The 25,405-nt window shown below is 39.4% G+C and overlaps 1 protein-coding gene and 1 long non-coding RNA gene across 2 annotated transcripts; one reads left to right on the top strand and one right to left on the bottom strand.

Annotated features, from left to right (window-relative positions):
- Positions 1-9,277: 9,277 nt before the first annotated feature.
- LOC111262905 (allene oxide synthase-lipoxygenase protein) lies at positions 9,278-19,009 on the bottom strand. The gene is made up of 15 exons (XM_022837532.2): positions 18,924-19,009; positions 17,927-18,081; positions 17,260-17,528; positions 16,978-17,146; positions 16,584-16,703; positions 16,301-16,398; positions 15,716-15,848; positions 14,793-14,968; positions 13,770-13,904; positions 13,408-13,561; positions 13,030-13,132; positions 12,512-12,603; positions 12,181-12,345; positions 11,827-12,012; positions 9,278-10,027 (listed from the first exon to the last, which is right to left on the bottom strand). The coding sequence occupies exons 2-15, from the start codon at positions 18,056-18,058 to the stop codon at positions 9,935-9,937; spliced, it is 2,025 nt and encodes a 674-aa protein (XP_022693267.1). The 5' UTR covers positions 18,059-18,081; positions 18,924-19,009; the 3' UTR covers positions 9,278-9,934.
- Positions 19,010-21,335: 2,326 nt separating this feature from the next.
- LOC111262914 (uncharacterized) lies at positions 21,336-23,997 on the top strand. Its single transcript, XR_002681920.2, has 4 exons — positions 21,336-21,538; positions 22,017-22,179; positions 23,435-23,539; positions 23,954-23,997. It is a non-coding gene; the product is annotated as an uncharacterized LOC111262914 (long non-coding RNA).
- The last annotated feature ends 1,408 nt before the right edge of the window (positions 23,998-25,405 follow it).

The following is a 25,405-nucleotide window of genomic DNA, read 5'->3' on the forward strand; positions in this document are numbered from 1 at the left end:
TTTAACGCGTTTTTATTGTGTTAGTTAGTTGCCGCCAATGAAATATCTGACGCACTCAGTATCAAGACCAATCTACGACGTCACAGATTTGTCAAATTCGTACGTATAGACGCTAACTCCGTGGGTAACGGTTAGATAACATAATATTTTGAGTTTCAATCTTACCTATTATAGCTAAAAATATTCTAAGTAAATAATTAAAACTCGCAATCGATCATCGAGATTACGGAAGCTCACCTAATTAGCTCTCGAAAAATAGCTTAACTTGCAAGAACGAATTCCCAAAAATGGCGCTACAGGAAACCGATTGCAAGCGCTGTATCGTTCTCGAGATCTGAGTGGAAGGCCCACTTCATTTTTTTTACCGCTAACGAAACCTGTTTTGCTATCACCCGTAATTATTTCCTTTCGTATAGCTGTAATTTTACATATAAAATTCGATCTTTCTAAGAGGCCTTTGCTCTACTTCTTACTTAACAGAAACACTCGCAGTTGATCATCTTATAGTTAGAAAGTGTAACCACGCAAGAAAGAAGGTTTGAGGTTTCTTATCTGTGATACACTATCATTCGGCGTGCTCGCGCTGGGCTGATCCCCACCAAGATCAGAAACTTCATTGGTTGCCTGATATCGATCGACTATGTTGCTGCCAGTTTCTGTGCGGCTTTCCAAAGCGGAAGTTTAGCATAAGGCTTAGATTTGAATGACGTAATAAACCCATCAAATGTCCCCTTTTCCGATAAACGTACTTGCGCCCCTGAATTTTTACCCTGAGAAAATAAACCTCACTAGGCCTTACGTGTTTGTTTTTTTTTGATAGATTTGACAAAGATTTGTTTGTCGGCACAGGCAAATAAGTTATATCCGAAGAAGTTACTTCTGATATAGGTTTAATAACAGGATACGCATAATAAATTTACGTAGACTATGATGTAGGTGCATTTATTTAGTGCATCCGCTTTGCATTCAGGACTTCAATAATTATAATTAACTTACAAAATGCTCTATTAAATTTATTATCTGATCGTCAAGCAGCATTGACTCACGTATATACTATCTATGACGTACTTCTCGACATTCTACAAACAGCGATCTGTGTAAACATGCTACACGACAGTCAGTTAAGTTATTATTGGAGTCCATTACGTATACGATCCACAATTACCCGCCATCCCTTTGTTTGTTCATACTGCGTTCGCGCAAACATTTTCAGTTGTTTATATCTGCAATTATCACCATCTCACCAGTGGTTACTGTCTCTGTCGCAGAAACTATCAGGCATCGAATACAAGCTGGTCGGCTCGTATCAAGGAGTTGCGTCCAAGAGTTAATCTAAATAAAGAGATATTCAAGGGCATCGTAGTTCCGAGACATGCTGGATTCTCGCTCATACTTAGTAATCCAACGAGTTCAACTCTGTCCTGTACGGCGGCCCTATTCCAGGACTATATTTTCGATTCGGCTATTGTGAACCTGAAAAAAAGGCCACACGTTATGCTGGAAGACGTGTGACCTTCTTTATCTATTTGTGACCGCACAACAGCTTGTAAGATACATAGATGAACATAGTTCTTTGCCTCCTATCGTTCTGAGGATAGCAACCAAAACGTGAACTTTGAGCGGAAAATTAATTCTATCTATAGTATTGCTTGAATCATGAGCAAGCTGATCTGCGTATCGAAGATCAATATCCTTTCGTCAGAAAAAAAATCGCTTTTCGCTTGGGGGAGCCGAGAACAAGCAACATTGAGTCCTTCAGCCTTATTGGCATCAGGGAGCACCTGTCTGACTGTCACGTCACTCGATCTGATTTCGTGAGCAATCGGTAACATCGTATCCGTGCCCACATAAAATGTTTTCCCGAGTGACCTGATTCAAACAGAAGGATCATTAAAAATGCACTTCTGGACGTCGTCAAATAACTCCAGGACACATATTGTTCTTTCCCTTCACTTGCTTGGCACTGTGTTTCTGCTTCAATCTGTTGGCGAATTATTTTTCGCGATACCGCATGTACATGTATTTGTAGTGTCGGTTCGGAGTATCTGAAGAAGTGATAATTTCGAACATCCGAAGTGTAATAAGCTTTTATATAATAGCATTGGTTTCAGATCGGCACATTTGGAAAACGGCTTCCAACAAGCCATGCTTTTCATACCCAACAGTTTCTTCAGCCCTATGCAGCGAAAAGGAAATGCATGAGTTCCAATAAATCAACTTCCGTAACTGGCACTGACGTAACATACGCAGCATCGCCGCGAGAGGCAGGCCCCTGCATACGCGTTTTTTATTTCTACCTCGTCTTTAAATGTTATCTTATTGAGCCTAAGATATCGTTCGGATAGAGACAATTTAGTAGAATAGAGCCAGTAGCTGGATAACCATTCCCGCTGGATTATCGATCAATCACTGTATGATGATCCACATGGAAAAACTGCGAATATTTTGGAAGAAATCGGAAAGTCATCTTCAGTGAAGAACTAAAGTCGCCTTTGGGAAATTATTTTTTACTATATTTTATACAGTTAAAATAGGCTTGAACAGTAAACCTTTTATGATAAAGAACAACCTATTAACATTGTATGCCGAACTAAAAGAAAAAATGTCTTTAAAGAGCCTCCAAAAAAGACCTATGCAAGGATTAGGGCGCTAACTAGTGTTGTTGCTGTCTCTCCATTGTGTGCCGAATCGGTAACAGGCATCACTTATCCCATCATTATAACACTGAAACGGTCGTCAATGAATTGATGAGGATGCTCGAAGCAAAAAACGTACAGAGTAATATACAATACGAATGATTCAAAACTAAGCCATATATTGTAATAGCTACGTGTGAGGAAATACACGTTTTCGGCCATAATAACGCAGAGCAAATAAGCGGGAGGTCCTTCCTTCCCCGAACCAGCGACGAGGTAAGACCAATGAAATTAGCAGCAGCAGCGGTGGGGTGCGTGGAAGTACGACTGAACGTGCAAAAAAGTTGTGTTGAAAGCTGGTTGATTGGAAAGAGCCACTAGAGTTCGAAGAGAGTGAGCCGAGGCGATGGGATGAAGTGCACGAGCAAACGGGAGAACGGACGAGACCGGTCATCGAACCACGTCTTGGGGCAGGGTTTAGACCTCGCATGCATCAATTGAAAACAGAACGTCAAGTCACACGCTCATGAGGAAGCGGGCTTGCCGGAAGCCCCTCGCTATAGGTTCGCAAATGAGACAACAAGCGTGCGAAGCGAATTCTGTCAATTAGCTGAATGTAATGTGTTGTGGACGGAACGTCCGTAAAATGGCGAGAGGGGCACGTTCTATATCACTCTGTGCTGAAATAACCTGCGTCGACAAAAGTAGTTAGGGCTCAGGAAGATCTTCCGAATTGATTGCATATAATATTATTACCTCTTGCTGAGGTAATCTACGTGAAGGAAGATAACCAAGGCTTAGGTCTTCCGAGGAGGATAAAGACATTGAATCGTAATGCGACAATGCTAATATACCCATATGCTGATAATTAACATGTACGTGGAGAAAGACCTGATGTCCCAAGAAGGACAGAAACTTCTATCGCATTGCGACAATGTTCGGAAGCAGTGAATAATTTACTCAGCTGTATGCCCAGTGTGGCAAATATATCACAAATGAACCACATAGATGTGTGCACTGAACATGTGTTAATAGTTAAGTTGTCTGTCTAAATTAAACCTCTAATCGTGACGACCTAAAGCAAATTAGTGTGTATGGATTTTCGTGATTGTGCTTGTATGCATTCGTTGACAAAATGGGGATTTGCCAAGAAGAGGAGCCCTCATCGTGGCGTCTGCTCTAGGTGGAACAAAGCACGCTGGCGGGAGGTTTCTTACGTGCTTCCGTACAGCTTAATCGTGTTCGGTTAGAGATAACTATATTCAATTAAAACGGTTAAACTTGTTATTAATTTGTTGGGGTATATGGAGGAGGCGCAATGTATGTGTTCACAGCCATTCCACAGTTAAATACGCCTGTGTACGCGTGTTAGCAGTTTGGTGGACAAAAAGTAAAAACGGGACGACTTTCAGGATGAGTATTTCTTCGAAGGTAAACTAGAAGCTACCTCTTAATGTGTACACGCGTTGGGCTAATTTTTGTTTGTAGGGCGCTAGCGTTGCATACCGTGTGAATTCCGTAGGAGGAAAACTTTGGTTTGTCCCATAGTGTGTTTTTTTTGGATCGTGAATCGGCTGCATTACCGTTTGTCACGTTTGTTAATACGCCATACCCAGGCGGCCACCGGCAACGTCCACGCTGATATATTCTTCTGTGAGAGTTGTTATATGAGCAAGTGTGTTGTATGAAATTATCCTCTAAAAAAGCTATTAGAGTACGTCTATTAAGAAATAGGTGGGGGCTGTTCGACGTCATATCTGTAATAAACATAACTAGCCTTTTACGTTTCCCTTGCGTAGAATGCATTTACTCTGGCAAAAGAGGCACGGGGCAAAATCAACGTAACTTCTCTAAGCTGAGATCATCCGTAACACGCAAATTTCTAGGAAGCTTCTCTAGAAAGTCAGGATCTTACAATTTCGTGATGCTTTTTCTAGTTTTAACTATTTTCTGTTTTTAGTAATTTCCTCTAGCTTGGATTTTTGAGGCTTAAAAATCTACCTTACAAAACCGTCAGGGAATTTTAGGCTGTTACTCAATAACAGTACAAAAAACTTTTTTCGGTACCATCGACAACGAGCATTCGCAACCTAAGGAAAGTTATCAAACAAATTCTTTTACAGGAGTTTACACTTTTTTACATGTATCGAGCTATCCCATTAGGATGTTTTTTTAAGCTATTTTCTGTTATTACTGTCGTCCCGCATATATGCTGCAAGATTTAACCAAATATAAATATTCAAGCATGTATATGTGTAATTGTCACATTATTATTATATGCTGACCTTATAAATATGTGTAATATATAACTGCAAGTATGACACAAAACTAACGCTCTGGAAAACGTCTCTGAAAAAAGCATACGATGTGAAAATGAACATATATTTACTTTGTCCTACCCATACTGCAGGGGAATGACATGCTTTATAGTCGACGAGTGTGATAAATTATTATATCTAAGTTACGGTCGCTGTGCTAACTGTCCTAGGCAATCCCTATTATTTTTTACTCCGCTGCCTTTATTCTAAGAGCTGTTAACTTAAAATAGCTCCTCTACATAATTGAGAAGAGATGTCGTAAATTTATATAAATTTACTTCGATTCTTGCTATTAGAGAGAATGACCCCCGAAGTTCGCGAACTCCTTAACGCTTGCTCGGAGGAGCGTCACGTTATGATGCTCATTCGCGCGATTAATCGAACCGACGCTGAGGAGGGCTTTTTGAGGCTTATGTAGTCCGTACAAAGTTTATTGTTATGATCAGAACAGCTGTAAACGAAATATGTTCTTGTCTGATTCAAAATACGTAGATAGATAGGTAGGGAAATAAGCAAAGAAATCCCAAAAGCCAAACATTCTTTGGTGGCCTGTTTCTTTCGAGAATCATCAACATGGTTTATAAAAACTCACTTCTAAGCTTGTATTTTGACAGCCTTGTTTATTCCTGGTTGAAGATCCAAATGAACTGATTTTGACAGGGATGATGCAGTTCCGACTGAGTTTGGACTCTAGGACAAAGAAGACAACATACCTTTTCGATTTCCTCGAAAGGATCGACTACAACCAGGTTAGTATTGATGACGTTTGTTCGTTTGCGTATTTTCAGGCTCACCAGTTATTACCTTAACAGGCGCGTTAAAACGCACGTCGACCCTCACTAACAACCATCTTAGGACTAAGTGTACTATTTTTCTATTATATCTAACACGATCTCGTACGTATTACAAGGCTGGTGTGCAGGTCTGCACTGCGTCAATTGTGGGCTATACCCTTAGATACATTGTCCGTTATATGTACAAACTGATACAAAAATTATTAACGGACGCGGCCTTGGAGAACGTTATGACAATACTGCCACTTGAGACTCAACACGGCGCCGCATAGTATATTCATTTCAAAGAACTGGGTCTCCCGTTCGAGCTCTCTGTGATAATGAGCATTTAGTCTTTATTTTATTTATGTTTATTTTTTATTATAGATTATTTATACTTATGCTATATTCGTGTTACGGGTGATCATATTCATAAACACTACCGATTATTGTCAGAATTTGTGCGATACGCTGAACGCGGCAGGATTTTCTTGCATTTTGTTTCATAGCGTCATGACACAGGTTAGTCAGGTTAAAGCCACTTGCACGTGAAGGTACAAGGACAAGCTGATTCATTATGCGAACTAGTTGTTTAGAACATACAATATAATTATAATGTTCTTAAGCAAACAGAGCTCTCCTTCTTGCGATTTTTCTAAATGCAGCGTCTTCAAAACTTTGGGTTTTTCAAGAACTCTTATCATCGAGTTCTCCTTATGGGGCGAGGAATCGATTACGAGTTTGTTACGTTTGTCATTAACTACGAGGTCCCGAGGGCGTCGGAAATTAATGTGCACCAGCAAATTATTTTATGTTACACTTAAGTTGAGCGCATGTAATGTGGGAACTGCAACTTAGAGGAAAAAATATCTGACTGGACTCATACAGCTAGACAAAACTGTTGTAGTGCTTCCCTCCACAACTAGAGGTTGGTTGTCCGAAATCGGCTTAGATTGCAACTTTTTTTTTCAAGTTTTTTAAGTCGTTTCTAAGACTGTATCTAAACAATAACAGATGCGTTAACGAGGTTTTTTCTAGGTACGAAAAGCGTTATTTTTAGTTAGCAGTGTTTACTCAATGTGACCTTTGCTCACCTCGATTTCGGCTTCAGTTGGAGCCTGAACTGGTTCTATGCTCGACACAGATGTTCCTTTTGTAATTTTGCAAACACCAATTTGATAGCACAAGTGAGCAAATTGAAATTGCTATGGCGGAACTTTTGCTTAAGCGTACTGTGTACATATTAATTTACGCTCACAATACATGATTCGTTTCAAGCATCTGGTTCGTACGAAATAGGTTAGTTAAACTTGGCTTACTGACGTTACCGTTTACTGTAGTCGCACTTCTTCTGTTATCTCTGTACTTCCCTTGAAACTGCAGTTGCGGGTAAGGTAAGCCTCTATCTGGAAAATACCCGAAGACGTTGCATCTATTTGGCACATGAAAATCGCTGGAGCGTGTTTTTGTTTGCACTGTTTGATACGTAACTCGCCGCTTCCGGAGATAACGGACGTGCAGTTTTTTAAGCGTGCCCATGTACGCGTTTCCCGCACACCCGAACCAAGCGACGAGGGTCGTTCCTTACAGGTGCCGACCACTGGCATTCCTTGAGCAGGCCCGGTGGAATTCTCTAAGCCACTTTTTTAGAAATGCCTTATCAAACGCCAGTTCTTCGTCTTTGCCAAGAATGTTCGCTTGAGCTGGTTCAGCGTCGCATCCATACTGCCAACCATCCTATCATCGCCTCAATACCTTAAGAAGGCCTCATTCTGCGGCCTGTGTACAGTCACAAATGTGAATTTATTCTTAAAATCATTATTATAATTTGAGTGTTTTACGATGAATAATATGACCGTAGATTTGAATAGTAACGTACTTTTAATTTACTTTGTTCTCGCTGCCATCATTGTGCAACAACGTAATAATAACTTGAGGTTGCGAATGCTGTTCGATCAAACCGCTTTGGCTGCATATTGAAACATGGGATTGCGGTGAGTTTCACTGTTAGGCTAAAAGATTCCATAGACAACGAAACTCTACACTAGATGCAAAAATGATGGTGCCTTACGCCAGCGCTGGAGGTACCCCTCCTCTAATGTTATATATATATACATATATATATCGGATTCTTCTGTTGTACAGTGTTAACTATTTGAGGAGGGAAAATATTATATAGTATAGCAGCGCAAAAACTCTCATAAAGACCTCTACTGCGTATCATATATATCTATAATTTTTTGTTATCAAATACACTAATTTCGGTTTCAATCTCCTGACGCTCAGCGTTTAGCTATGCCTGCTTTAACTAATTATCCTACTATATTTGGACCTTGGAAAAATTTCACAAGCCAATCGGTTCTTGCTTTTTTTAGTATCATTATTTTTTGACAAAACTGTAATCATGTAGTAGATATACAGTTGCTTTATTTTTATCTATCTATTCAACATAGTCCAGTAGAAATATTTGCTATTTAAAGCCTTTGGTCAAGGTAGCAAGGTTTGTTTGCTTTATGCAGTCAACGATATCAGCCATCGAAGCCAGTAATGAGCTGTTATCATGCAAATGTATCCACGAATGCAGCATGCACATACAAAAGTGCATACATACGATAAGGAAATTATTTCTTTTTCTTACTATATTTACTGTATTACTATATATATATATATATATATATATTTACTATTATTACCATAGAATGCAGGACAAGCGTTTGATAGGGCGTTATCTGGGAGCGCCTCTAAGTTCTATTTTTGCTTCTATCTGAGCCGTTTTCATTTTTCTTTGGAATATAGTGATTGAATCGACCTATTTGAAATCGACCTGAAATTGAAATCGACCTATTTCATGTGGTAATATTATCCTACTTGTCAATGAAACGGTATTTATTATGAATAGTGGTAACCTTGAGTATACCTAATAGACCCATAACAGGAGAAGTCTGTTATTTATAGATATACGTATACGTCATACCACAATATTCAAACCCAGCATAGCTGATATGATATTGGTGAACCCAAATAGAAATCAAATAGGACATCCCCATAATATGGGATGTGAGTATATCACGTTGTAATAAATATTTCAGGTTAACTACACTTTGCAATGCCTTTTTTTAATTGTATTAATTGCATACGCTGGCCTGAGCCTATAAGATACTGATTAATAGGCAACACATCGCTATTTGGCCTCTAACATTTTGTGCCGGCTTTTCAAATCTAGAACTCCTATGTCCATGGAATATTTCCTATGTTCCCCAATCGTTTGGATCTCCAACGTTCCAATTGGTCATCAGCAACGCCCTTGGCTTACTAAATGGCCTGCACGTTATACATTATCCATGGAATTATATTTGGATTAACTAAAAACAAAGTCTGAAACTGTTTTTCCGTCTCAATCGCCTGCAATCGTGATTCGGTTTGACAATTTAGTTCGATTTAGGTTTATTATATGGTTAAATTTTATCTACCCGATTGATTTCATAAATAGATAATAAGTGGTTAATAAAAACTAAGTGATAATATAATAAATAGCCAACTGATCCAAATGTCGCCCACAGTATTTAAATAAAACAGTGTCTAACGTACAATTAATTATATTTTAAGTTTTTATTTTCTCAAGTCTTTTTTTTACAGTTTAATAATAAGCTTAATACGTAATATATTTCATATTTGGAGGAAGTCCATCATCTTTAGTTCGTACCTAAAAGCTATCTATATCTACATATCTACCGAGACCATTATTATTATTGTCGCTTACAAGAAAATATCTGTAGGTGTACGGCCTATAACTATAGGACGCATTGTGGCTTACCTTCAGGACAATACGAGTCATCAACAGTCACTGTGTGCTCGAATGAGAATTCCACCGCCATTTTTCGATGAAATATATTTTATTTGATCGAAACCTATCACAGTTAGTTATTTGTATACTATTACAGACAAAAACACATCAAGTGAAATCGCAAACATATATATATAACACTTTCATCTGAAATCCATAAGTTGTATTAAGTCAGCCATGGTCCGCTTTTTGCCCAGCATCAATTGCTAATTTATAGAATTTATTTATAGGTAAAAGATACCTTTTAAGACATTTAAGGCAGAAGCTTTATAATTGTTTGGAAACAGCATCTCGATGTAGCCAAAAGACTGCCCGAAGCAGCTCTACGAGTCATTCATCTCCTGTTGCAGTGTTCGAGCAGCGCTATATTTCAATGCTGTTAGGGATATTCTCAGGATCAAGTGCGGTATACGCGAACTTGCGGCTCTCGTTACTTTGTCTGATCGTTTGCGAGATCTGAAAGTTCAAACGTGTTACTTTTAGTGGATCAGCAGGGTTGTACATTATGCATGCGTACGCTGCGCTTTTTCATTACTTTTGTTTTATGTTAACCGATCGATCAAAGAGTGATTTCGTCCTTTTCACTTCTAGACGGTACCAGACACCCCTGCTGGGGTCAGTCCTTGAGTTTACCAAGGTTAGGTGAGGCTAATGGCCTTTTGGTACCGGTGGGCATCGGACGAATTCGTTGGCGAGCGAAGGGGGCACCCGTAAAGACGACCCGTACAATCAGTGTAAACTTATTTTCGGACTTCCGTCTCTTATGTTGAATTGTTTGCATTCTAGGTCATGTTGCTACATGATGAGATTTGAACAGCTATAGTCCAAGGGAACGGACTCTAGATTTTATAAACGGGCGCGAAAAATTCTCGTTCATAGTTTGGCGCCATGCCAAGTCTGTTTCTTTCGTGCAACAACATTTCCATACGCTGTCCTTTGCTTAATCTTTACTTTCCATTTGTTCAGTCAATTCGACGATTCAGGCCGGGCGGCGATCAGCGTTTACCGTTCGACCATGTCCTTACCGACCTCACCAAATTTTTTTCAGCCAAATCCATGTAATGATTTATCCTAAGTTCACCTTTCGCGCTCTAGCAACTGTGAAAAAGGTATCGATCCTACGGAGAAACAATTTACTTCGCGATTTAAAATATAATGCATGTGTGTACTCTCAAGCGGATAATACTGGCACATTTACTAAGTTCGTGTAAGGTCCACCCTCTTCCCTTACGATCACCGCTAGTGCTCTTCAGTTCAGGCCACTTAAAACATTGCGGAGGCCAATGCATAGCAGGTAGCTTTTGATATTCTTGCGTCACCTTCCTATACCTCCAAGAAAGGTGTTCTATTGTTCCAGGACGAGACTTCAATTTCTAAAGTATGAAAATTAGTTTTAATAACACGCAACCGCGTTGTCTTAGCTCCAGAAAGAAACCAGTAATGCACTTTTAGGTACGCGGTTCTCCCATCTCAGGTTTAAATCATACGAAAGATAACTATTAACGAATCCGATCAAGACGTAAACAGTGTAAAGGCAGGGCTGTCTAGATAGAGAGCGTGTCAAACACTTGGATCAAGCTTGCTAATTTTGATTCTAAATAACTAAGCCTAAAAAATGACCAAAATTTATTAAAAGACCGATCAAATATGATACTTGGTATATGAGTACACTACTATATCCGATATACTATATTATGTTATATTGTTTGGAGAAAAAAATTATGGTTTTCAATTTTTCTTTTGCTGACTGTGAATGAAGGACGTTTTCAGGTCGAAATTTAATAGTTGAATGTAGCAAGCCTCTTAAGAGTGCTACTTGTTTCACCTGTAACAGAATACAACACCTGACTAGATACAAACGAAAACTAGAAGAACGCGGATAGTAAATGCAATAGTCAACTTATCAATTATTAAGACAACTTAATAATGGCTTTGCAGTGAATAAACAGGTTAGTATAAAGACAAAATGTTTAGATACATTTTTCTTCGAGAGCTGCTGTCTTGACTCAGCTACGCTTCCTTTTTAGGTATACTACCAGAAAGGTACCCGTTTTACTGACAAAAGCCAATATATATGAGTACCGTCAACAGGCATCGAAGAACTTAGTAGTTGATACATTCCAAAGCGATGGTTTCAGTCTTTTCTATTGGCCGCCTGATACATCTAAGATTTATAATTCCTGAAAACACGATTTAGAAAAATGAAGTTCCTTAGATGTCTTTATAGGAACTGCATCTACCATTGGCTGGCCAACCTGGTTAAGCCTCCATTGAAGAGCTTGCAGAGCTTCCTTGTCCGCAGGATGTGAAAGATGAACTTCGACAATATTAGCGAAGATGTGCAATGGCCTCGCCGAAAGGAAGCGGATCACCGAAATCCAGCTCAGTGTTGCCTCCTTTGAAGGCAACTGACTGACAAGTTCGCCTTCAGTCCGCGGATGCTAGACAATGAAGAGAATATTTCAGATATATTTTGTCCCTGGCCAATTAAGACACATATAAGTAAGAAGCTTTTCATTTATACCGCCAACTTGCAGTTTTCTCAAATAACCAGGATTTGTAACAAAGCGACAGCGAGAAAAAAAAGGACAAGTTAATAAGACACCAACGTTATCTCTGGGGATGGTTCCCCTCATCGCAGACGGGTAGTTCGGTGGAAATGCGAGATTGTCATATTGGCCTGAGCCATATACAGCGTTGAAGAGTGATGCCAATGAAAGCACGTTTGTCAGCAAGCTCAGCAAGCCCTCACGATCAATAGGCGATGGAATACCCTGAAAGGCGAGAACTACTAGGAGAAATTGACGATAACAATAACGACCAATCACTACGTGTAACGAAACAGATACTTAAGCTTTTAAATTCGTCAACATAGACTATCGTGATTTTATCGAAATCCTTCCTGTGCTGTATTTAATTTACATGGTTTAATTCACTAACCTTAATCTGGCATCCTCCTTTGCGTCTGCTTTTTGACATTTCATCACACCACCTATTCAGCTCGCTGTCTTCCGTTATGTCAGCTGGGTTAACTAAAATGTCAGTCATGTACATTGGAATCAACTCTAATTTCTAAGATCATTGTTTTTCAACAGTGACCGTCCTTACAGCGAGCGGTCAGTAAAAGACCTATTTTATGCCTTTCCTTCCTATAGCATAAGGCATTTCTGAAAGTTTCGGAAGCATCCATTAATATTGATTTTTTTATTGCTAATCGGATTTCATACGAATGCAAGAGTGCCAGTTGGCGGTGATGGGTTAGATCTAGCGCGTCGCTGCTTTGCTCTCCGCGCTTCTTTCGTTTGGGGCAGTACTGCCTCCGTAATAGCTAGCGATCATCCATACACGAACTCAATGCACATGATCAGCTTGCCGTATCATTTTGCATCATCTACTATGGGAATTGTCTCTAATTTAATCATTCGCTTTCGGAGCTCCTACACAAAAAAAAAACTTACGATAGTGGTGTTCGAGCACAGCGCAGATGTATGTACGAATTGCATCTTGGACTTGAAGTGCATCGTCGCGGAAGGGATACTCTTTTAAAGTCTTATCGCCTGTCTGCAAGTAGCCGAGACAAAACCAAAGGGAAAAATATAGCCATGATTGATTTTAGTTAATGTATATTAGCTAGATTTCAGTGTCAGCGGGCGTAACCTAGTCAAGTACCGTGGAGTTCTGGAAATCAAACCGGCCTAGGAGTGTTGATAGGAGTGCAGGAAGTAAGCTAACTTTATTCGGCCGATTCCTGCTTCTGTCGAAGCGTTCGTGATGTTACACGAAGCAGCCATGTAAACATTTGTTTGTATACCGTTTTTCCGCGTAACTATACATACTCCATTCCGTGTGATCACTTTCCGAATGTCGAGATCGTCAATAATGTGGAAGTCCTCGAAAGCTCGACCAATGATGGCCTGAAGACCGCGCATTCCTATACTGGTAGTGGAGTCCATCCATCCTCCAGGGCTCATCAGTTCACATTGAAGGTATCTAAAAACAAACAGAAATGAAACATATTTTTGTTTTGAAACATAATTATAGCAGTTAATAATTATAGCAACGGAAGCTAAAAACGGGAGCACTAAATAAGCTAGGGTTATTTGCTCACCAGATGAAGCAAGCCGCCGAGTTCTATGAACTTTCTATAATAGTCTCTATGACAAGATATTTTTGCTAAAAAAAAAACCTGTCTGCTTACGAGTTAGCTCGAATAACAGGCCTAAGGTGCGGCTCCAGCAGTTTATAGATAGGATGCGAACTTGACAGGCAGCGATTGGCTGAGACCCAAATGCTCTCGGGCAGGAGATGACATAATCCGTACCATAACCAACTCCTAGATGATAGAGGAAGCAATTTCACAGAGGCTTGAATGTAAGAGGCCACGTAAATCATGCGAGCAGGTTCCTTTAAACAGGTTTATAAATAGGATTTTTTTATCGTTTGGATTGCTTAATTGTCATATAGGTTTGAGCTGTTAGAAGATGCAGCCTCGTACTAAGACAGATAATCAACTACAATTAGCTTTAATTTATTCCGGACGTCGCAAACAAACGAACTGTGGAATAAATCATTGTTTTAATAGAACTGTACATATTAATGCTTAAATGAGACCTAGGGTGTTCTTGACATCATCCCAAGTAGTCGTCTAGTATTATCAATTACTTTTTCTCAGTAACGAATAAAAACTTTTTTAAACTCTGTTTTTAAAAACTAAACGCATTCTAAAAACAGAGTTTTCGTTATCGTTTTGGCCAGGTGTAGGGATTCTTTTAAAAACATTAACCTCGTATAGTATTGGATCAATGATTAGGTGCGGTTATAAATTAATTAATTAATCTAATTTTTTCCTAGGGTTCCAGGCAATAGATCTCACTTTAGCCCCAACAAGGGAAACGTGTGATATGTATTACTTTCTTGGCCCGCTCAACTACAAAAGGACGATCTAAGATCTCTAGATTTTGGCACCTGCCACATTCATGATAGCTGCTTAAATGTGATATATCGGAAATTTCGTAAACAATGTTTATAATACCTGTTACTTGACTATAATTGTTTTTAGTGACCGTAAATTGGTGACTGAGTTGGAAACTCCAATCGGTGTTGATATTCTGTGATTCGAACACTATCTCATTCCATATGAGCGGAAATGCAGCTATCTGCAGCCTGCAGCAAAAGTAGGCTAACATAACAAAAAAGTAGCGCTTAAAGAAATTGTAATAACCTGTGTATCATTGCATCCGCCATGTTGAAAAACATTTTGGCTAACATCCATGTGTACGGCGGGTCTGATGGCGAGAAGAGTACATTATCAGCAGCTGCATCCGGAAACAAATGGATCGCTAAGGGCCGCAGCTCTCCCCGAGTGTCAACGCCAAATAACCCGACCGGTGCGACAACCTGAATCAAGTGAGATTACACTATCATTCATGTGTAAATATCAAGCTGAGAAGATTCGAGGAACCGGAACGAACGTACAACCTATATTACGAGCATACGAATGGTGTCCTCTTAGCTACTTGCAAGGGAACCTGCTTGCCGAAATACTCCGACTTTACAATAAGCTACTATCTAGAGACAGTTGACGTCCTCGATATTACCCGGCGCAACAATAAAAAAAAATTCAATCGAATTAAATAGCGTCTCGTAGAAAATTAATTTTTTATTTGAAGTTCAATTGAAACTGATTTAGAATCAAAATCGGCTTTTCTTTTGTTAGCTCCAAAACAACAAGCGGAAGGTGATCGTGTCCAATCTGAAAGTTATGTGTCTTTTGGAGCATTCTTTACAAACACCAACGGTGTATAGAGACTTTCATATTGAAAACGAACATTTTGATAGCTAAACATTGACATCACTGATTCAGGTATTTTAACGTTATTGGAGACGTCAAGGATCCGCAAAGCAAGTCAGAACTTGATGGGATTTTCGTGACGCTAAAAGTAAATGAAGGTCCCGCATTATCCAGGTGAACTTTGCATGGAAAAATTCATATGTATTTTTCTCACTATTTACCTATCGGCTAAAGGCTAAAATTAAATATTGACTAAAGCCATTTGCAACCAAATAGTATCGCTCTATTTTTACAGTTATGCTGCAGTAAATTCTGACTCTAAGTGGACTCCGGTTTGGCAGGTGTTCACTTACCATTCTATCGTCCCTGCAAGGCAGATTCCTAAGAATTTTGTGATCGATTATGAAAAGTTTTTTTTCCTTCATTGTCCGTTCGAGCTCGAGGTTGTCGACCGATATCTGACCCCCATTTCGGCTTCCTGAGAGACTAAATAAAGACACACTTGGTCACAGATTTTCCACCAGTATTTTAGTGATAACTGAAAAAAAAACTTAACCTTTTTGGACTGGAAAATGAAAAAAAAATCTTCCCAATATGTGTACCGAAAAAGGGACTAAAGTTCGTGTATCCTTTAAAATGTTGGCATAAAATGTTTACAACTCAAGAGTAACGCAAAGTAAAAAAAGCGATTTGAAAAGGTCGAGTTCCCGCTACGGCAGGAACGGTCGTTGTTTGCTGCAGTCAGCAGAAGATATAGTAACGCGAACATAAAACAATAGCCTTCGGACGGACTCTATAACATTATTTTCGCTCTCCTCCAATTGAAACGCTAAGTTTTATAACGGCTATAATTGACTACTCTAAATAGATTGGTTTCTTGCTATCGTCTATTGTTCCTAGGTGCTGCAATTTCTATGTCGGATACTCAGCTAACAAACCATTCGGGCAATCGAGTGCACAACTTAATGGCAGTCGGGTTAAGTCCTTGTAGTCTTTGAGCGGCAAACCACGCGTCAGACTTCCAGCAGTGGATTGCCTGAAGTTTTGGCAAATCCGTATGAGAACAGTCAGTTCGCGATTATAAGACCAGCTTATTAGGCGAAAGAAAATCAACAACATACATTTTTTTATTGTTAGCAAGTTATTCCATTTTCTTTTGCACAGTAACAGTTTTAGGAAGCTCCCAGATAAAAACGATACTATAAAAAGTGTGTTCCTTACAGAAGGTTCTTGAAAGCCTAATTTATAGATGTTTTTAAGGTCGTCGAGCGAGCACCACGCAGAGGTAGATCCGGAGATAAGTTTATGTTCCATTCGTGAGCGAAGGGACGTCAACTCTCGCTAAAGAAAGTGTACAGCCACAGACTATAGTCATTATCACTAAATCATATTTCGCTTAATTCTTAAGTACTACTTGTAGGCAGTGAAGCCAACCTATTCGGTGATCAATCATAACGTTCCAGAGCCTTAGAGAACTAATATCTCACTGGTCATCGCTATCGTCGAAATTGTCACAATCGGAAACCATTTCGACGCCTTTATTCCCTTCCGGTCTTATACACAGCCAAGTAAGCATTATAATGTAAATTTAAACTTAACGTTTCTATGAACTGACCGCGTCTAACGGGAATGCGGCCAAAGGAGGATTTCGACACTGGGGAGGAGCGCCTTCGAAGTTTTGACTCATCTCGAAGAGTCCACGTCGTTCTCGCAGTTCCTCCAGGCGCTGACTAATGGATGTGTCTTTTTGTGGCAACAAGCAGTCGTTAACGGCAAATCGATATCTGTATTTAGTAAACAAATCAGGTTGTCAGTGTTAACAATTGCTATGAATTAGGTAATTTGTCAAGCACAAGTAAATTCATTACGGAATGAGTTGGCTTTAAAATGTATTTACTTCTTATCGGCTTTGATCCATCGATGCAAAGGCCAGGTTGCAAGAACTTGTTTTGAGCCACGTGTCCTTAGCTCAACTCGCTCGACAAACCAGTCATCCGCGAACCCACTCCGGTCCCTCCATAAGACAAGGAAGGCGGGTTTACCCAAAGCGGTTTGTTCGGACTGTTCGCATTTGTCATCCCTGTTCCTTTTAGGCTCAGATGGGACCGTGTAGAAGCCAGTGGAGTTTCGCTCATGGTCGTTTCTTAACCAGTTGTCTAGCTTGGTCTAATTAGTGGCAAAATTTAATTTACACGAATGAACAGTTTATGTTATTTACGTCAGAGTCAACGACGCACTGGACGACAGGAAAATAATTACGTACAATAAATTACTTTAGGCCTAAGGGTACAAGGCTAGAGGTACCTTTAGTAGCGCTGAGAAGCCTACGACTTGGAATAAATATTGCCAGGCTGTCGGCGTCAAACAAATCGTTTCAACGAAATATTCTTGGTTACGGCTTTTCGGGCTAAAAGGAACTGGGCAAAATTCGGAATTTTGGACTAATTCTTTAAGACAACGGTCACGTTCAAGTGATTACCTTATCTGGCATCCATTTACTTTAAACATTTTACTAAAACATTTTCTATGGTAAAGCTACGGTAATTGGGTAAGTGTTATCTCACCTCTGCATTTCGGTTTCCGTTTACATCTTCGATGAAGGCGTATATGTTAGCATCTGTACCTGCACCTTTTCGATCACCAGTCTTCACGACAAGAACTAGATCGCTTCGGAACTTAGCTACAATGCCTCCCATATCTGAATCTGGATAAATAAGATCTAGAGAGAAGTTTTTATGAGTCGGATAAATAACTTTCGGAAAAGCTAAACATTTGACATGTGAAGGTACATCCTGCTCTGATAAGAGTATGCATATGTAATATCTGCAGGTCTGAATTTACGCCACTGTTCAATTTCTTCTCTAGCTTTATGGCCCTATATATATATTATATATATACATGATGTGTTCGCTTTTTATTATATGCACTTGCACAAAACACTGTTATATATTGATAAACAGTGGTTTCATTAACGACAAACGTTTCTTATTTAAAGGAATTATAATTTGACAGTTTTTTTGGACTGAATATTAGGTGAAAGCCCAAGGGAACCATGGTTTTCATTGTGACACTCCGAGATCAATCTAATCTGATATGAATATTGAAACATCCCTTGCATAATAAATTTGAACAAGTTACACAACTTTGTTAAAACTTAGGTCTATGTAGATACTGTGATGATTCTTTATAATCCTCAAGCTGTTTTAAATACTGATTCGAATCATAAGTGCTCTAAGGCATAAAAGTTGAAATGGATATGTGTTGAATAAATATGTTGAAATTTTGAACGTTGTGTTTATGGTATGATGTGTTTAGGTACAAACCAGACGAAACTTATAGAAATAGTATAACTCATAGCCTAAGGATGTAATAGCCCATCTTTTTATAGTTCACCTAAAAACCTAAAAAAAGCGTTTTTTAGGTCTGCATAACCTAGATCGAAATGAAGAACCTTCGCCGATTAATATAGACTCGTTGAAACAAGCAGTAAGTTGATTTGAAGTTGTAATCGGCTTTCAATTCACTGACCAGATTTGAAAATGATTACGGAAATTTACTCACTTCGTCCGAAGAACGCAGACCTAATGAAATCCACGCTATTAGATAGGACTGGTCCGCTACAAATTTTTGTCCTTTAGCGAAACAAGCTGAGATACAGAATGCGGTTAGGTACCCTACTTGCTTGTAACTTATCGACAAATGCCACCATTCAATTTCATGCTTAGCGTAATAATCATAGCGGCCAATAATGCCCGCATGTATGCTCATAAAAGGCAGGACTCCGTCAATAGATCCTTATTCACCGAGCTGTGTCCTAACAGCATTTGCAAATACTTATTGTGAATCCAATAAAAGTTACACAAAGTATTTTTACGTTTGACAGACTAACAAAAGCAGCGTCTGGCTGTATCTTGTTGTACGTAGGGAATACCAACGAATTCAAACGAGATCGAAAAGTATACCTTCGAATGTTCAAGTAAACGGATGGCTATCCACGGCAAAACGCCTATCGTTTAGGTTCGTTAACAGAGAGCGACATTCGCGGTGCTACTCAAAGGAAATGATCTGAATAGCTATGGAGTAGTCGCCGTAAAGACCTCTAGCATTCAGCGACAATAACTATCGGCCTGTTCGAGTCCTGCTTCAGCAGCTGCCGCTGTTCCGGCAAACTTATGGGTGATGCCTGATCTCGTGTAGGCTAAGCTCGCCGAAGCCCATCATCGGCTCAAGTCGTGTAGGTCGTGAGCCTATCTTCTGTATTCAACGTGGCCAAACAAGCAGTCCCTGTCATTGAAACATCAGATCTATTGTATGATAAATATAGCTATAAAGGTAGAACGCAAGCCATACGGCCATTGCTATTTCAAACAAACAGCAAGAACACTAAACAATCTATCAAGGCAGCTTAACGTGGACTAATGTTATCATAGTTACGTTGTTGCAAAATCATACGGCTTCCACGTTCCCGTCCTATCGGAACCGTTTCTACTGTAGGTCTATTTGTAAGAAAAGCAATTAAAATTTTTCGACATTTTTTGAGATGCGTGGCTTTGATCATGCCAATAGAATTTACTATACGTCTATCGAGCGATGTCTATCGGTTGCATATTACGATGCTCATTCCGCACCGAAGACAGAATCAAATCGCGAAGTTTAGCTATAAAAATCAATAGCTTAATAATGGCAAAAAAACGACGGTGCATAACATTGCTTTCTTACACTCATATGTTATAATTAGTGGACGACGATTAAGTTCTTGATGTCTATAAGTACACGCAATTTTACTTGAATATATATATATATATATATATATATATATATATATATAACAATGCACATATTCTAAAATGTTCTCCGATTATATTCGTTCTGTGTGTTCGGTGTAGTCGGCGGCACGGAAGGTGGGGGCTAATGACATGGGTACATTATTATAAACATAGATCACGCTAAATTAGCTTCCTGTGGCACAGACGGTACTGAATAGGCATTTTATTTGGGGGCACGATGATTTGCGTGATTACATGAAAGGACGAGCCATTGGCGTGACTGGCCCCATCGTATCCGTCTCCATTCTCCATTTATTATATAATAGTCAGCGCCCACGAAACTGATCTGAACACCACAATCATAGAACAGTAGAAATTTACTGTTTCTGCTGCTAATTATATATGTGTAAGCAGCAATGTGCAACTACTAAATGCAGTGTATTGTGTAGCTAGTTAAATGACAGGTGTGTAGACGTATTTGATACGCAATTTGTCCTGTTTTGACCATGGAAAACCTAAAAAATTCAATGCTGATGTGGGCGTAGCCTTTTGGGAAAAGTGTTTCGTTTGCTTATTATATAAAAAAAAGTCACATACTTTTTAAATAGTAATGGTTTGTAAACTATCGTCCACTCGTAGGACATCGTTTGAAATTACCCATTTATCTAAATAAGCGAAACGGGTCATCAGGGTCCACTAATACTTCCTATCGATAAAAACTCTTCCTTAAGCAGCATTTTCGAAGGCGATTACGGGGTTAATATAAACCCACCTTACGCTAAGAATAGGCACATGGATCTCCATGTGCCACGCTGCATCCCTAGTTTGGTTTTAGTATACGAAACGGTTATAGAAAAATTGCACTGAATAAAGATATAAACTAACCTACTATACGAGCCAATGTGATCTAAGAGCCTGAAAAATCACGGGTGCTCTCTCCCGTTGAACGAAAAGACGAGGATAAAACAGATAATTCTTACTCTTACCAAACTGGTAAAATACAACAAATAATGGATTCACATAGAAACTAGTCTCATAATCGCTTAACATCTGTGACCTTAGCCTCATTCTGAGTAACTGGAAGGAGCTCTCAAATCCATTTGCTACAAGATCGCATTGTCAAACAGTGACACAATACGCTCTGCCTTGTCTAATTTAAATTTGTTCCATATTCCTTTTTTCATTTGAATCAATTTCAAGATCAGAGAATACTTTTAGTTGCATGGGAACATTAACCGTGTGCTGCCCTCCCCAAACAAAAGCAGTCCCCAAAAAAGAGCTCCTTTCCCATATTTAGCCCCAGCTGCCTTCGCGGACTGAACAGTTCTTTTAAAAGTAACTCCCGCATGCTACAGTGGCCATAATACAAATTGGAGTATTATAGCAAGACAAGTCATCTTTGAACAAACGGTAAGTGTTCAGTGATCTAACAATTTCGAGAACACCACGGGAATACCTTACGAAAGCTTACGAAAAACCCCTTCCTATTGTGATCGAGCGTAAACAAATCCAAAGTACGAGCTGTTCCCTTGGAATAAAACTTGTTTCATACGTAAAGTCGCCTACAGGAAAGCGGTTACCGGATCTTTGAATGTCGGATAATCCAGCATATATTATGGTTTTTAGTGTTTACTGTAATTATACATATATATATATATATATATGTATGTATGTATGTATAATTACAGTATATATAATACATATAAAATGCAAGTTCGTGTTTGCTACATATGAACGTGACACATATATTTAACATATTTTTCTTCGTTAGTAAACCTCCTAAATTTATCGAATTTATGATATATTCGGCTTTCTTTAACGACAAAAGTTACCAAGGTTCTCTTTGTTCATCGCGATTATCATTTGTGAATTTTATGAATGTAAGCAGGAATGAAAATCCACGGACGCTATCGTGCTATCGTACCGATAATGGCTATGGCAGTTCTACTTCTGCTGTCAGCTTGTGTGGCTGGAAAACTCAAAAAAATCGCGGGACTCGGGGTGCTCGGTGTGGCCCTAGCATCTCGGTTTGTCCCAATACCGATTCAGCAGTAAGTACACCTTATACATTAAGTAAAACTAATTGGCACGCTTATAAGGTGCCCTTGGTAAGATGGAACTTAGCAAGGTTTATCTAATTTATAATGGCGTGCTTCGCTCCTTAGAAATTACGCCTTTTGCTAGCTACTTAGATTAATTATCACCACCATTGTCTGTCAATCTTCTCTTTGGTTGAAAGCGGCAACTCCTCACAGCATCCTGCCGACCTCGACGTGTGTTAAAAGCTCCACAATCCTGGGATATAATAATACAATGTCCTTGAATATCATAAAAATGATTTTTTTTTCAATTATTGCATAGCTACCCATTCGGGTATGGATGCTCATATGGCAAGTGTAAATAATTTATCCTTTCTCTCCGTTCTACCTTATCTAAAATTAGGGGAAGCATTATGGGTTTCTACACCTCTGTGAAAACGTATACACTCCGAAGCATACTGCATATCAAAACACGTTGTGCTGCCCCATAGAACGTTTGTGTTTGACAACTGTTTGCCTCTAAGGTGGCTATCGATTGCCTTATGAAAATCACTAACTGGAAGTATAAGCCATTCGACAAGTAATTACCTCGTACGACCTCAACAATTGCATATGGGATAGCTTAAGAAGCTATCGACAGCTTAAACTGGCCTTATTGCTTAGATCCAAGAACTAGACAATGCCCCGCAATTCACATTGGACCCTGAACTGATACGACGACAGACCCGATGTTTTGATCTGGACCACAACTTGCACAGCCCAAGTCGATGCGATATTCGTCTGATACTTATCCGAGTGTCGAAATCTCGGCCTGGTCTGTACTGTTTGATCTTAGCTGAAAGCCTATCTAAACAATTATAGAACCATCTATTTTCAGTTCGAAACCAATTATCGCTTGAAGTTAATATTAACTGCTTTCAGCTGCAATACACATTAAAGCGTTACGCTGGATTAGTTGTCAGAAATGATATCCACACTTCTTTAGCCTTAACATATTAATTTGATTATATTGCTTGTTAAAAAATAAGATGAAGATGGAAAAAGATTTATTTCGGCACAATAGTATATGACCTATTATTATATGCTGTGTATATAACTGTTAGCACGATGTACCTTAATAATACTGGATCTTAGGTGGTAAATGCTACAGCAGCTGTCGTGGCATTGCTGGACGCGTCAAGTTACTTCTTATTCAACTTTCTGCTTTCTAACAAAATCTGTCTTTTCCTTGTTGCGCTCCGGTGGTAACTGATGCTCCTGTTATTAGTTATCATCATGGACATCATCAGCGTCAGGATTCTTACGGCTGCTATTTCGGCCATCATGGGCATTACGGGGTCGGGTATGATTTCGCCGGGCACGACGGACGGTGGTAAGGGGCGCACCGACAGTAATGCGACAGTAACGTCGAACTGAATGTGACGCTGATCGCAAGTCGTTGGCAAGATCAGCGGCGACTCTCGGGAGCACCTAACAAACGAATTTATTCGTTCCTTCTATCCTAGTTTATCCCGCGTAGCGAACTTGTTATCCCAGATTCGAACGATTTTGCGTACTTTATTCAATAATGGCATGTTTGTTTCTATCAAACTTAGAGAGCCTATGCGGTATATCTATTACAACAGACCTGCTCAATATGAGCTTCCACTGGTATCTCTTAGCAAGCGGACCAACTACAGAACACTTGAACGTTAATTAACAGTGTTTACATCAGTGCTCACTTGTATCTGTGCACGATTTGTCAGATATCTCCGCTGAAAATCAGTCCATTTTTCTTGACTTCCAGATGAAGTGAAATGTACAGTGTCGGGACCATAGCGCCAGTTATATATATATATATATATATATATATATTCGACAATTAAGCCAATAAGACAAATAGTGTTTTTTTTTTATGTAGAAACCGTGATTTTCTCTTTTCCTCTTAGATGCGTTTTGTAGAAGACTCCTCTTTTCTCACAAGTTAATACGTTAAAAGCGTAGCCCTCCTTTTTTTTTTTAATCAAAAACATTATCCTTTCACATCATATTGCAGCCTAGTATTTTGCTTAGTGTCTATAGATTTGTCTATCTAACATATGGCTGTGTGCAATATGTACCAGGCCGTAGGAATAACAAGGCCAAGATGAAAGATTAGGCGTTTGTTAATTTTCTATGTTTCTTCTGCGACGATCACAAGATTCGTTCTACATCTTGCAGATGCTCCCCTACCCTTGTCCGCTGAAGTTGCTCCTAAATGTTATAAATGTAAGTAGAATCGTTCGTACGGGGTAGTTTTTGGTTTCGTTGAAAAGAACCTGCTTACCATTGACAACTTTCTCCCATCTCAGTAAATACTAACTAAATACAATACACTACGGGTGATTGCTATATAATACAGTGTTTCTTTAAATAATTGAGAGTTCTATGGTAGTTTGGCGGTCCGATACGAACCATCCGGAATGAATTTTCAAAGTTTTCATTTTCTGCATAATATATGACGCAGGTCAACTGACCCGCGAAAGAAAAACTCGCTGAGAAGAAATTTAATATATTTCACTATGGTGAAATGTGTTATTTAGAGTATTAGTTAGCGAAGTGTTTTGTCGTCTGTGTAGTGTACCGGCTTATCAATAGCAAGGTTTCGGGTGTGATACCTGACCGACGGTGAGTGTTTCTTGATTTAAGCATGCAAAAATTTTGACGCCAGCGTTTCGGATAGTGTGTTTCAAATTTATCTCCACAGGGCGAGATCAGTTTATCCCGATGTCTTATTTTGAAAATTATCCGTCGCTCACAGTGTTAAGCGAGGCTGCAGATTAGTGTACAGCGTAGAATGTTCGCACCTCACGTTAATCAGTATCGGGGGTAGAACTAGTCTGAGCCGTTCATTTCGAGTATTGGGGGATTTATATCCGACTCCCGTACCAGCATTTGACACTTGATTCTGTCTAAACGCCCCCTCTTTACTTTTTCCACTATGGGTCCGTCTACCTGCTGCGTGTTCCTCCTATCTGACTGCTCAAGTATAAAACATCATCGCTTTTCCTTCACATTAAGTAGGGCGATGAAGGACCTAGCGAAGGTTGAATTTGCTCTACATTTGACAGAAGAGCCACTCGTTCTGTACCGCCAGCATCTTTTCCTAGCCTAGTACAGAAGGCGAGAGTCAGTCGTCCCAGCCATATTGATTCGCTTTTAGGGCTAGTATGGGATGACTGTGTAAGCCGAAAGCCACCTAGTATCGTTCAGTGAGCAT

This window comes from Varroa jacobsoni, unplaced genomic scaffold, assembly GCF_002532875.2.
Source record: "Varroa jacobsoni isolate VJ856 unplaced genomic scaffold, vjacob_1.0 scaffold_713, whole genome shotgun sequence".
Lineage (NCBI taxonomy): Eukaryota > Metazoa > Arthropoda > Arachnida > Mesostigmata > Varroidae > Varroa > Varroa jacobsoni.

Bases quoted from the DNA above. Each gene is read 5' to 3' on its own strand.
- LOC111262905 (XM_022837532.2), bottom strand. From the start codon at position 18,058: ATGGGAGGCATTGTAGCTAAGTTCCGAAGCGATCTAGTTCTTGTCGTG. The intron at 16,399-16,583 runs GTAAGGAACACA...CCAAAACTTCAG, and splicing joins TAGGCTTTCAAGAACCTTCT to GCAATCCACTGCTGGAAGTC. The intron at 13,133-13,407 runs GTATGTATAGTT...GGCTACTTGCAG, and splicing joins AAGTGATCACACGGAATGGA to ACAGGCGATAAGACTTTAAA.